This window comes from Amborella trichopoda, chromosome 10, assembly GCF_054954075.1.
Source record: "Amborella trichopoda isolate Santa Cruz 75 chromosome 10, AtrichopodaSantaCruz75HAP2 v2.0, whole genome shotgun sequence".
In the NCBI taxonomy this organism is placed as follows: Eukaryota; Viridiplantae; Streptophyta; class Magnoliopsida; order Amborellales; family Amborellaceae; genus Amborella; species Amborella trichopoda.
Genome location: NC_142345.1, coordinates 42202837 through 42216277, shown reverse-complemented (window position 1 = coordinate 42216277; position 13441 = coordinate 42202837). Strand labels below are relative to the sequence as shown.

General features: G+C 34.8%; 1 protein-coding gene across 2 annotated transcripts; it reads right to left on the bottom strand.

Moving 5' to 3' along the window:
* Positions 1-8365: 8365 nt before the first annotated feature.
* LOC148780243 (disease resistance RPP8-like protein 3) lies at positions 8366-11561 on the bottom strand. Of its 2 annotated transcripts, XM_088849062.1 has the most exons (2): positions 11015-11155; positions 8366-10935 (listed from the first exon to the last, which is right to left on the bottom strand). In XM_088849062.1, the coding sequence occupies exon 2, from the start codon at positions 10786-10788 to the stop codon at positions 8530-8532; it is 2259 nt and encodes a 752-aa protein (XP_088705188.1). In that variant the 5' UTR covers positions 10789-10935; positions 11015-11155; the 3' UTR covers positions 8366-8529. The 2 variants fall into 2 exon arrangements, with proteins under 2 accessions (XP_088705188.1, XP_088705187.1); XM_088849061.1 differs by having other exon boundaries at positions 8366-11561.
* Between the last annotated feature and the right edge of the window lie 1880 nt (positions 11562-13441).

Genomic DNA, 13441 nt, shown 5'->3' with positions numbered 1-13441 from the left:
TAGCCAAATTTCTCCAAACTTTTTTTCTTTTAAATTCCCCAAGGAAGTTTTCTAGAGAGAGATGATCGAAAGGCTTTAGCACAAGAAAAACAAACATAAAAAATATAATGGTTTAACATAATAAAAGTATGTTATTCCGAAGTGTTAACATCTTGAAAACATGTAATTCCAAGTCAAGGAGCAAAGGCATACAAGAGGTGTGGCTAATTCTTATGCCTGATGCAATTATAAAGTTTAAGCTACATACTAATAGGGATTGTACGCTAAAGCCGAAAAAAAAAATGTTGGTAATGTATTTCTCATATTTCTTCTAGACATGGCCAAACAGTAACAATGTATTTCCCAGGTTGCATTTAAATACTACCCAAATAGTAACAATCCATTTGTAGGTAATGTATTACGCCAGCAGACAATATTTTTTCAAGAATCCAAATGGCCCCAAGGAAATCCACCCTAAAACAATATCTTCACGAGACCAAATTTTATTAACTCATTCAATGCTTTACAATGAAGGGAATTATCCCTTACATAGACTAAAAAAAAGATAAACACTTTTCTATTTTATCTCTCTTCCCTATTTTCTTTTCCTTAACCTATCTCCATCTCTTAACCTCAAGTACTTATTTTCACTCTCACGTTTTATCCAAAGCCACCTAAAAGATTTGCTTCCCACTTTTTTATCCAAAGCATTCCTATTGTTGAAAAGATAAAACTCCCCTTATCCTATTTATATTACAAACTCCCTTTAGATTTAACTTTTATCCTATTTACATTCCTAAACTAATCAACCCAATCGATCAATATCAAGCACAAGATAAACTCACATACACCAAGTTCACCTAATTATCGTTGTTCACTCCCTATTCTTAAAATAAAATAAAATAAAATAACTCTAATAATCTAAACTAACATAATTCTTAAAAATCCCTAAAATATAACCCTTAATTAAAGTACGTAAAACATCCAAATTAGGTCCTTCCAGGACTGGATCAAGTAGGCTGAGAGTTTACCCGGTTTGGATATGAAACCAAAATTTTGAACACTATCTGGATTCAGGTGCGGCTCCGATATTTGGATCGAATTTGGATCCAAAATTTGGATCCGAATAGTAATTCGGATCGAAACTAGGTACCAAAAGATTTGACCTTGATCCGACCCAGTTATTAAAATTATATATATATATATATATATATATATATATATATATATATATATATGGGTTCGGTTTGAATGTAGGTGAGGTTTTAGACAATCAAAGTAAAGCGCACCTTCAAATAGTATCGAAAAATGTGGTTTCAATACTGGAAATCTTTGTGATAGCCTTAAAATATATTTTCATCTTTAATTATAAGATTTAAAGCTTCAAAAATAATATAGATCGAGTAGATCTATGAAAACTTAAAAATTGATGGTCAAAAAATGCATTACAAGATGCACTATTTTCAAAACTTGAAATCTATTTTTTTTCTCATGTCCATGCATCTTGATATCGAGATGATCAATTTGAGGATATGTGGGCATCAAAACCTCTTCTAGTGAAATTTTTGAGGTGGCTTCTAATTTGATTGTTAAGAACCTAGGCTCTATATAAACTTTTTCGTTTATATGTGGATGTAGTTTGTACAGAGTCTAGGCTCTAAACAATCAAATTAGAGCCTACCTTCAAATAGTGTCGAGAAATATGGTTTCAATATTGGAAATTTTTGTGATAACCTTAAACTACATTTTCATCTTTATTTATAAAGTTTAAAGCTTTAAAAATAGTGTAGATCAACATATCTATGAAAACTTGAAAATCTTGAAAATTAAGGGTCCAAAAATACATTACAAAATACACTATTTTCAAAACTTGAAATCGATTTTTTTTTCTCATGTCCATGCATCTTGATGTCGAGATAATCAATTTGATGATATTTGGGCATCAAAACAACCTCTTCTAATGAAATTTTGGAGGTAGGCTCAAATTTGTTTGTTTGGAGCCTCGGCTCTATATAAAATTTTCCCTAGTTCAAGTTATTTTAGATCATGATCCGATGTATATGTTTTAGATTAGGATCGAGATCTATATCTGATCTAATCAGATTTGGATCCAAATCCCATGTATATTTTCAAGGTTTCGAATCCCAATCCTAGTGAATCTAGACCCGATCCGAACCATTCTCAGCCGTATAGTGTAGTAAAAGCCATATCTAAAAGTGTATTTTTCATATAGGGCATTTGCTAATCTCATTGAATGAGATTCTTCTAAACCCTGAATTGATGATCACTACCTTGATAATTATGGAACTGAAATAAGTATCAAATTTTAAACCTAAAAAAGCGCAAATTAATACACAACCATTACACATTTGTAAGGTTTTTTGAATAACATTATGCATATAATATTTTCTTGATTATTGGCCCAACCAAAAAAAAAAAAATGATGGAAACCTCCATAAGAAATGAATGAAAGCCTATCAAAATAATTTAACAAAATGAAATGTAAAAGATGCGGATGTTAAACCTACTTGATTAGCGGGCCAAATATGCAGGGTTGTAGCTTCATATGGCTGGTCCACATAGAAAGAGGGCTCGAAGGGATAAAGATAAAAGCAATGTTTGAAATTCGAATCGGAAAAGTTAACCGAACATGGGGACAGGAGATGTTAGAACCGAAAGTGAATTAACCGGGCGGTTAACCGGACTAACTAGTACGGTAGATTTTTTATTTTAAATAGATCAAAAATCCCAAAAAAGTAAAATAAACAAAATAGATTTAGTTTATATTATCTTATTACCTACATTTATCTTAAAAGAAAAGTATTGAGAAGAACCAAGCACGTACAAAACAATAGTGTAATGTTGAATTAAACAAAAGGCAACCAAAACTTTTTTATGCACTTAAAACTGTCCCAATTCCATTATTATAAATAGAACTATATCATGCACTTAAAAATATATAATTAAAAAAAATCAAAAAAGAGATTGAGCGACATTATCATGCACTTATTTTACTTTTTTTTAAAAAAAATCTATTTTCTTATCATATTGATAAAAATAATAATAATTTTATTAAGAAAATAGAAAAACACTTCTCATATTCATCAAGAAACATAATTTTATTAAGCAAAATAGTTATCTTGTTTTAGAAAATTCGATTTCTAAAAAACCACTCAAAATCGAGCAATATTTCGAGCAAAAAAAGACCCTCAATGTTCAGATAATCAAACAAATCAACATACATGGATTGTAAAGGTTCAATCAACTTTCAAATGCACCAAATTTCATAAAACAATATTCGATATTTTTTATTTAAATGAAAAATAGCAGAAATTTCAGATCTATGCAATCTTCATGACATCGTGCAAGAAAAAATCTATATAAAAAAAATATATTGAATTATAAATAAACATACCTATTTTATTTGAGAGATGAGGCCTTGATGATCAAAATCCACAACTCAATTTGATAAAAAAAGTACCAATAAATTGATAAGAAAAAACCTGCGTTTTTTGATCGAACACAGGTTCTTTGAGCAGCAACGTTTCAGGTTAAAATCAACCCACAATCTTTCGTTGTTTGAGCAAATTGAAACACCGACCTGGTAGTGCTTCAATTATCTATCAAACCCCCCAAAATTCATCAAGAACCATTCAGTATTGAAGAGATTATTGAAAGAATGACAGAAATTTTCAAGACCCGTGAAAACCCCCATTTCAATCCAAAGAAACTGCTTTTTTTTTTCGATATTTTAATCGAAATTCCTTGTTTTATAGACATTAGATAGTGATTCACAACAATAATGCATAAAAAAAGCTAAAAAATGGCACGAAATGAAAATAAAAAGGTGCTATACAATTAAAAACGGGTGGCTGCTACATGTGGCAGCCACTATTTCAAAATAACGCCAGTTAAAGTCACATAACCGTTATTTGTAACTAACATCCAATATCAATTGGCCGGTTAGACAAAAACAAGACCAGTTCGACTCCTAACCGGCTGGTTTTGGGCTTGACATTTTAGGGGAATGTACCCTCGGTTACTATACAATCAAAACTGACCCTAACTGGACACAGGATCCTAGTGGTTCCAATATAACCGGAGGAAAGAGAGAGCAAGTTGGAGAAGAGAAATGACGGGAAGAGACAGCTTTTTGGGATTGGGCGCGGGTTTTAGGTGCTAGTTGAAGAAGATGGAGTGGTGTATGATTTTTCGAGTTGAAATTGGGACTGGGGTTGAAGTTGGGACTGAGGTAGATGGAGTGTTGTGTGAGTGCTAGGTGGTAGTTGAAGAAGATGGAGTGCTATGTGATTTTTAGGGTTTTAATTGGTAGTTGAAGCAGATGAGGATGCTGTGTGATTTTTTGAGGTAAAGGGCTATTGGTTGTAGAATATAGTGCTACCGTTAAAGGTAAAGGGCTATTTGGTTGCCGAATATAGGGCTATCGAGTTTTAGCAAGTAGTTGATGAATTTTTTTTTTTTTTATCGTTTATTAGGAAGTCAATCATGGGATTTTTTGATAGTTAAAATAGAGATGTGGGTAAAAGAGTTCTCTTAATTACCTCTCAATCTTCCTGATTTTTGGGAAAATATTGGGTAATTTTTTTATATTTTCTATCGGTAAGATGTACCCAAACGGCCCATTACCGACCTTGAGAGATGCTATATTCTTTCAACTTTTTCTTTTTTTTTCTATTTTTTTTTTTCTGTTTTTATTTTCACCCTGCATCACTGCACTACTTTCTTTATTGTATATTTCCTAAACCCGCTCGATATTTTCTTGACCCTTATACCTTACTCTTCAATTTACTAACTTTGGTTAGAGGCATTTTAGAAATCTTTTTGGTGGAGATAACAGTATTCATTAACTCCAGTAGAATATACACTCCAAAAAGACACAATAACATTACATTTATTTGTGGGAAGGAACTAATACAATGTAAGTAATCTCCCACCCATGCCGACGTCACATTTCATGTTCATGAATACAGTTAGATACTTTTGCACACTTTTGCACACAGGATTGTATGTAATGAGACTATTTACTTTTAATACTGGAGGTTATAATTACTTACAATCATTAGATGTGAAATTTAATAGTTTCGACGTGTCACAAAACTCGAAAAATTTATTTTGAAGTTTGAGCTTGGTCAATGAAATAAATACATTTATCTAATTTCATATCCAATTGTCAAAAATTAATTGTGACCATCTTGTACCAAAAATAAATGGTCTAATGTATATTTTTCGATACAGTTATGTCTACAAAATGTACCCTTCCTAGAAAAACATTTAAACATTTTATGGTGCTTTCTACCGGTAACTAAAAGGATGCAACTTCTACATGACTAAAGCCCCTATTATTGCTTGCTACCAGTAACTACAAGGATACAACTTCTACATGACTAAAGCCCATATTATTCAAGTAGGGATGCAACCATTAGCGCTGTCCATTTATTTCCACAGTGCAATTTTTGGCACCCAAACCATCCAGGAAACCGGAGTCTCTCGTTGCCCTGGTTTCCTACTCATTACCCTCTTTTCTCTCTCTTTCCTACTCATTACATATCTGGTACGTACTCTTTTCTCTCTCTTCCCTTTGTATCTCTCTTTCAAAGGATATGTTATTCTTTTCTTCAAGAGTTCTTGTAGTTTTGATTCTGGAAAATAAGTAAATTCAGCCCAAGAAAAGGCGAAAATCATTAGCATGACCACTAAAATCCAATTCCCTCCCCAAAAAATACTAAAACTTTTTCTCAAGAGAAACCACCGGATTTTGATTCTGTAACCGCAGCAAGCCTGGCTTCTACCCAAAAAGCAATTGAATAATATGGTCCCGATGGAGTTTCAAAGGGGCGCTCGATTTCCTAATAGTTTGATATGCTGATTTTCTTTAATTTTTGCCCCACAACATTAAAAATGGGAAGACGCGTTTTGTGCAGCTTCCATTGGGGTTCGTTGGAAGAAGGGGTTGCTTCCTCCACAATGGACTTGACTTGGGGCTTCTAGAAGGCAAGTGGATGATGAGCCACTAAAGAAGTTGATCCCAAGAGCCATTAATTAAGTTGACATTAGTTTGGATGGGAAACAAGGTTTAATTAAAAACTGGGTGCCGTTTCTATAGAGCCGAGCGTCTAAGCAATCAAATTAGAACCCACTTTCAAATAGTGTCTAGAAATGTGGTTTTAATACTGGAAATATTTGATTAGACTTAAAATATATTTTCATCTTTAATTGTAAAATTTAAAGCTTAAAAAACAGTATAGATCCAGTAGGTCTATAAAAACTTAGAATAATTTAAAAACTGACAGTCCAAATTATTTTGGATACCTTAATGAAGACTTGAATAAGTTAAAAATAACTTAAATAAACTTGAATATTGATTAGTTTTTAATTCAGAAAATTATTTTGTGTAAATTACCCTTTTGGAAAAGACCGTGATCCTATTCATTTGACTCAGTAGTCGATGAGGCGAAGAAAAGGCGTGTGCCTGGATGACCTAACGAAGAAAAAATTGATCCAATAAAAACTACAAAGGGCAGAGAAGTATTTCAGGAAAATGAATTTATGCTAAAATGAGTAACCTTTGGTGAAAGGAGTTGACAATCAAAATCAGGTCTTAGATGTGAAGTTGGATGGTTCGCCTTGTCGGGTTGAAAGTCCAAAATAAAATTTGTTAACCTACTGACCACTCAAGTTCACGGAATTTACATGCTCCAGCTAAGACTGAATGTGACTTCGTATTAATGGTAAATGGCCTCATTAGCATAGAGTTTCATCATTAGATTCGTGGTACCACTTAAAAAGAAGATAATGAGGTTGTGAAAGGCAGCATTCGAAAAATCGGTTGAGTTACTAGATCTCAAGCCCTTGCAGGGTCCCGCCTCGTTGTCCTAAGTTGGAAGTCCAACTTGGATATCTCAAAAAAATTAAAAAAATATTAAAAAATAATAAAGTTATTTTTAACATGTTTATTTATATATATTTTTTATCATTTTGATAAAGATTGGAAAGTATTTTATCCATAAATATTTAATTTTACATTTTCTCATTTTTTTTGGAAACTTTCAAAAATACCCTCGGACACAACTCATTTTTTAAAATATATTTTTTAGTAATTTTTATTTACCATAGTTAGTTTTTTTTTGTTAAATTTTACTTTGACTATATTTTTCCTATTTTTGGTTTTTTTTTTATTTTTTTTAATAATTTTCGAGTGCTACACAGTACCCGGTCTTGCTCAGCCCGAGTTACTTAGTTTGATAAAAGACAACTAATAGATTGATTAAAAATTTGGGTTTTTGGATCAAAACTGGTTTTTTGAGCAGCAGTGTCTCGGGCTAAAATCAACCCACAATCTTTAGTTGTTTGAACAAATTGAAACACAGATTTGGTAATGCTTCGGTTATCTATCAAAACCCCACAAATTTCATCAAAAACCATTCGGTATTGAAGAGATTATTGAAAGAATGGAGAAAATTTTCAAAACCCATGAAAATACACCATTTCAACCCATGCAAACTGATTTGACGATTCTCTGTGAGTGAACTCAAGTATTTCGAATTTATCAACTAACAATAAAAAAGAAAAAATAAAGTAAAAAAAATAAACACACTATTCTTAACAAAGAACCCAAATCCGTTTATTTATTTTTGGACCAATAACTACTTGCAGAATCCAAACTGGTCCTAACCAAAATCGGGACCCTAGTGGTTCCGATATAATTGACTGGTTTTTCTAACACTCGAGGAAAGAGAGAGAGAGATAGAGAAGAGAAAGGACGAGAGGAGAGGGCTCGTTGGGTTTTGTGGATTCAAAAGAGCTGTATGTTATTTCGAGCACCAGACAACAAAGAACTAAAAAATTAAACGACACGAGCTGTTCGAAAATGCAAACGTCGGATAGCAAATGGTGATTGCGGAAAGAATAGCCATCTTGTTGAGTGTTTTCATTGCCGAGCAGAAGGGCAACTTGGGGGAATAAAAAGGTTGTCGAGGGGGGAGGTTCGGTGGTGGTGGTCGTAATAAATGGAAAAAAAAAGATCACAATACAGTATTAAGGGGCCCCAAATAGTATTCGTACATAATTAGCTCTACAAAATATTTTGAACATAAAAAGTTGACCTAAAACCCCCCAAAACAATTGAGGGGTATATTGGCCAACTCATTTGTCAAGAATAAGTTTTATTATTATTTGGTGCACCATTAAATATACATAAATAAACCAAATTTTAAATAACTATTTTTTAAAAATAGGAACGTTTTTTTTACTGTTGAATGTGGGCGTATGTATCTGAACCATGGGAAGTGTTGTTGTACACGCTTCCTGTACCTACATGATGTGGATAGAGACTTTCCCATGGCAAAAGTAAGCTGAGGACACAAAATACTGATTTAAAGTATCGAGGGCCGGCCTGGTTAAGAAATTTGATGCGTCCAACTTTGTTATCACGCCAAATTACAGTAGAAAAACTGACACCACACTCAAAAGACATGGAAATTACTTGCTTGCATATAACACTAGGCAGGATGGAATCGAAGGAAATAGGAATCAAAGGGCTACGCGTTTCCACTCTCGACTATGATCATCACTTATGGTTTTGCGCCAAAGATGATGGGGTGCATCATCTAACACTCTCCCGCTAAATTCATCTCCAAAACCACTACATTTCACTCGTTGGAGGGTGGGAACGTGCTCCAACCCTTGTGGAAGCATCCTCAATTTGCCACACCGGTAAATCTGTAGAAATTGAAGGCATGCCATGGATCCTTCCTCCAATCTCCTCCACTCTTCTAATTCTTCTAAACCCCAAATTTCCAAGTGTTGCAGTCGAGGAAAGCCCCCAACAATGCAATGCATCTCCTTCCCCACATATGCACGATATCGTAACTCTAGGAATTTGAGTTGCGGCAACTCTTGGAGCTTTGAGAACCCCTCCTCATCCAATTCACTCCACCATAATAACAACTTGGTCAGGTTTGGAAGCCTCCCAAACCAGCTTGGCATCCTCCCTAACTTCCCACGTAACAACAATTTCTCAAGAGCCAAGGGTGGCCTTGAAACTGCTTCCAAATTGTGCACTACTCCAACATTTGACCACAGAGATAGAAAACGAAGGCATTGTACCTCCCCAATCGACCCGTAGATCTCGTTGATCTCACCATCCTCATCTTTAATACCAACTTTCCTGAGTTGAGAGAAATTGCTCAATGGCTCCCGTATGATGCCAGACCATACACCCCACAACGTTTGGAGGCTTCTCGAAGTCCCTGCCTTCAAATGCATCGGTTGCACGGATTCAAGCAGCGTATTTGCGTAAAAGTGTCTCAGACTGGGTAACTCTAGGCTCCAACTTGATTTTAAGCTTTTAAAAATCGTATCATAAGTAAAATGTCCAGGCCTCATGTCAAACACTTCCAAATGTTGAAGAGCTCTTATGGACTTTGGAATCTCACCACGAATGCTGCTTCCTCGAAAACTCAAGCATCTGAGAAGAACCAAGCTTCCCACTTCTTTTAGTGGACATTTAAGAACAATGTTCTCAAGCAACAATACCCGAACTAGCTTAGCATAGTGTAGACAGCTTTTGGAGACAGATGGGCGCATCGATTTTGAAAAGAAAAGGAATGAACGAATTTTTGAAGGATTTGAAACGACGTGGACATCCATACCTTGATGAAAGGCAAGACGTCGGGTCTTTTGAGAGGGCATGTTATCTTCACCGGCAACCAACCCCAAGAAGTTGTGCTCCCCTGCTTTTTTTAAGCACATGTCACGCATAAGATCATGCACAACACAAGATTTGATGCGTCCAGTCAAACTCACGCTTTCCACTTGTATCATACTCCGGCTTGCCAATTCTTCGAGGTAGTCCTCCGCCACATCCTCCAATATCTCATCTCCCCTCTTCTCAATAAACCCCTCAGACACCCATAATTGTACTATTTTTGTTCGGCTAATTTTGAAATCTTCAGGGTAAGCAGACAAATATAAAAAACATCGCTTGAGGTAGTTCGGTAAATCGAAATAACTCAATGATAGTATCTCAGAGATTCTGACCTCACCTCTGTCTTGATAATGGCTGAACCCATCGAGCGTTTTCTTCCATTCTGATGCTCTCTTTATATCCTCGGACACTAGCTTCGTGGACAGTAGACCACCGATTACTACCAGTGCCAATGGTAACCCTCCACACCTTTCCACAATGCCATGACCGGTTTCTCTCAAATATTCAGGACAACTTCCATTGTTCTTCACAAAAGCCTTTTTGCACAACAACTCCCAGCTCTCTTTGTATGGCAATGGTTTGAGAACGTGGATGGTGTTCCTCTCCGCCATTTTAGCCAAATCCTCATTCCTGGTTGTTATTACAACCCTACTGCCATTCTTCACATCTGGCAGCGCTTCTCTTATACAAACCCAAGCACTGATATCCCACATATCATCCAATACTATTAAATACCTCCTTCTGCTCAAATTTTTATGCAGATCCTCCTTCAACAATTGTTCACTCTTGTTTTGTATGTCCACAGTTGACCCAACAACCTTAATGATCATGTCACAAAGCAGCTCAATCATGCTGTAAGTTTGAGATACGCAAACCCAATCAAAATAATTGAAATGTAGCTTAATACCATCTTCATTATAGACTTTCTTGATGAGAGTTGTCTTGCCAACTCCACCCATCCCAACCACAGAAACCACGCTGAACTCTCCCTCCCCATCCATCAATGACTGCTTTAGAGAATTCGCCTTTTCTTCAATACCTACTAAATCCCTTTCCACTTCTAGAGGTGATGTTCTCCTCATCTCTCTCAGCCTTTGGACTCTAGAACTTGCGGTTTCGCCCCCGTGGCTTCTCTGTGGTAGATCATAGACAACCTTCCCCCTTGCAATAGCACCGAGCTGATTGCTGATACCTTCAATCCTCCTGCCCACCTCGTGGCGTCCTCTCAGCTGCAAAATCAAACCGGCATAATTAGTCAAGCGACCCATAAATCCCCTTCTCTTTCGTTGCAAAGCGTGAAGGACAAACGTTTCGATGATGTCCTCAGCTTTGCATGCAAGATCTCCTATTTCTTGCACCAAATTTTCTGTTATGTGACCACTGTCTCTTATTCCATCTGCGTCTCTGAGGAATGCCTTCATCCGCCTTAGCTCAACCGTGAGCCCATCTACTTGGTCCCCTATTCCGTACTGGAAAATCGCTTCCCGTACGAGTGCTTTGGTTAATGTTTCCAAGATGCTAACAACTACATCCTCCATTTCCAATCTTTCCACTGCACTCAGTGCTCTCTCTCTTCTACAGATTTATATTTAATAAAAGTCATATGTTAATGTTAAAAAAAAAAAAAAAAACTACAACGCATTTTCGTAAAGACCACAGCCGCATTCGTTTGAATAAAGATGTGCGTTATTTTATTAAAGACGTCGACTACGTCCACGGCCTCAATCGTTCGAGCAGGTTTGCAGATGGTTAGTGGCCGACAACCATGAGAATTTTTATATTTCGATGGAGAAAAGAAGCTTCGTAACCGACGATCATGAGAATTTTTTTCCATTTCGATGGAGAAATTTGAACTGTCAATGAAGATTCGTTTAAAATGATATTCAACATAAAACAAGAGATAAGCCTAAGGATCAACCAAAAACTCGAAAAGAAGAGTGCAAGCAAAGTATACAAATTTAATTATAATATTTCAAAAAGATGTATATAAATTCTCAAAAATATCGAATTTGATTTGTAATGTATTTTTAAATATTTTTTACATTATTGTAAAGATTAAAACTTGGTTTGGTCATTAATACTCACTTTTATATTTTCCCATCTTTTTTAGAAAAATTAAAAAATAGCCCTGGGAAAATATAAAATGGGTTAAAATCCATTTTTTCATTAATTTTCAACTTAATTTGAATGTATTTTGTTTTAATCATTCTTTATATGCTTATCACATTTTAGTCGATTTTTTTGTACTTTTATTTTTTTTTATCACTTTTTTGTTTGACCGGGACTTGCTCAGTTAGAACAGTTGAATCGCTGGTTTACCAATTAGGCCGATTAAACTGCTTCTAGGGCCACATCAGGTTAACCGTTCCTGTTCGATTTTACGAACACTGATTGAGATGTAAAATCACATCGCAAATCTCCGCAACTTCATTCACATCTTTATTTCCACATTGTATCCATGAACTTGGAGCTCTAAAAAAAAACACTTGGACCTCTAAAAACAACGCAGATCTGATGACTTCAAAGACAGTCCAAAAAATGCAAAAGATGTCAATTTAATACGGGAAAGGTTTCTATGCTTCCCCTACAGCATAGAAGTTCTATCCTCCCCCTACCATCCAGCCCTCCAATTTCGATCAAGAGAGCCACTCACCGTTTGATCTCAGATCCTATGTCTCAAAGTATTTTATTTTTAGTTCTTTTTTATACAAATTGTATGAATATGAAATTTAGTACGTGCCATCTTCTCATTGGGGCGCACGTATAAAAAATATTAAAAATAATTTTTCAATAAAATATAATCACCAAAATACCCTTTGAAACTTTCAAGGGTATTTTGGAAATTTTATTTTATTGAAAATATATATTTTTTATATTTTTCGCTAGTGCGAGTTTAATAGTGGAATAGACGTCCAAAATTTGGTGTCAAAATAGTTTATAGAAAAAAATTAAAAATAAAATAGTGCAGAGACGTGACATTGTGATTGGGGCAATCTTAGCCCTCCATTTAGAATGGACGGTGGGATAAGGGGAAGGATAGAACTTTATATTGCAGGGGAAGCATAGAAAGCTTCCCCTATAAACATCTTAAAGATAATAAAGTTGTGAAAGATTACGCTCAAAACATCGGTTGAGTTACTTGGTCTGGGCCCTTGCCGAGCCTGAGCTGTCCCAAGTTGGAGATCCAATTAACGATCTTCAAAAAAAACATTAAAAAAATATAAAAATCCTAAAAAATTAAAATGATAGTTGTAACATGTTTATTTATGTTTTTTTTTTTGGTAAAGATTGGAAAGTGTTTTGGCTATGAATACTTATTTTAATATTTTCCCATCTTCTTTAGAAAATTTATAAAACACTTCCGAACACAAACTCATTTTTTTAAATCTATTTTTCCACTGCATTTTCTTTACCACTGTTAGTTGTTTTTTGTTAAATTTTACTTTAAATATATTTTTTTTATTTTTGGGTTTTTTATATTTTTATTTTTTGAATAATTTTCAAGTGCTACCTTACTCAGGCCGAGTTACTCAGACTAGGCGAGTACTCAGCTAGGGGCATGGGCTGAGTAACCAGAGTTGAATTTTCCAAAATTGGTAAAAGAAGTGTTTTATTTAAGTTTATTTTTTAAATTCTTTTCATTAGGTATCTTCTTATAAATGTTTTAAAAAACACTCAAATTGCTCATATTTAAGTTTGTAACGTTAAGTATGTGAGCATCTTCTGATAATTTGA

Bases quoted from the DNA above. Each gene is read 5' to 3' on its own strand.
- LOC148780243 (XM_088849061.1), bottom strand. From the start codon at position 11,244: ATGGAGGATGTAGTTGTTAGCATCTTGGAAACATTAACCAAAGCACTC.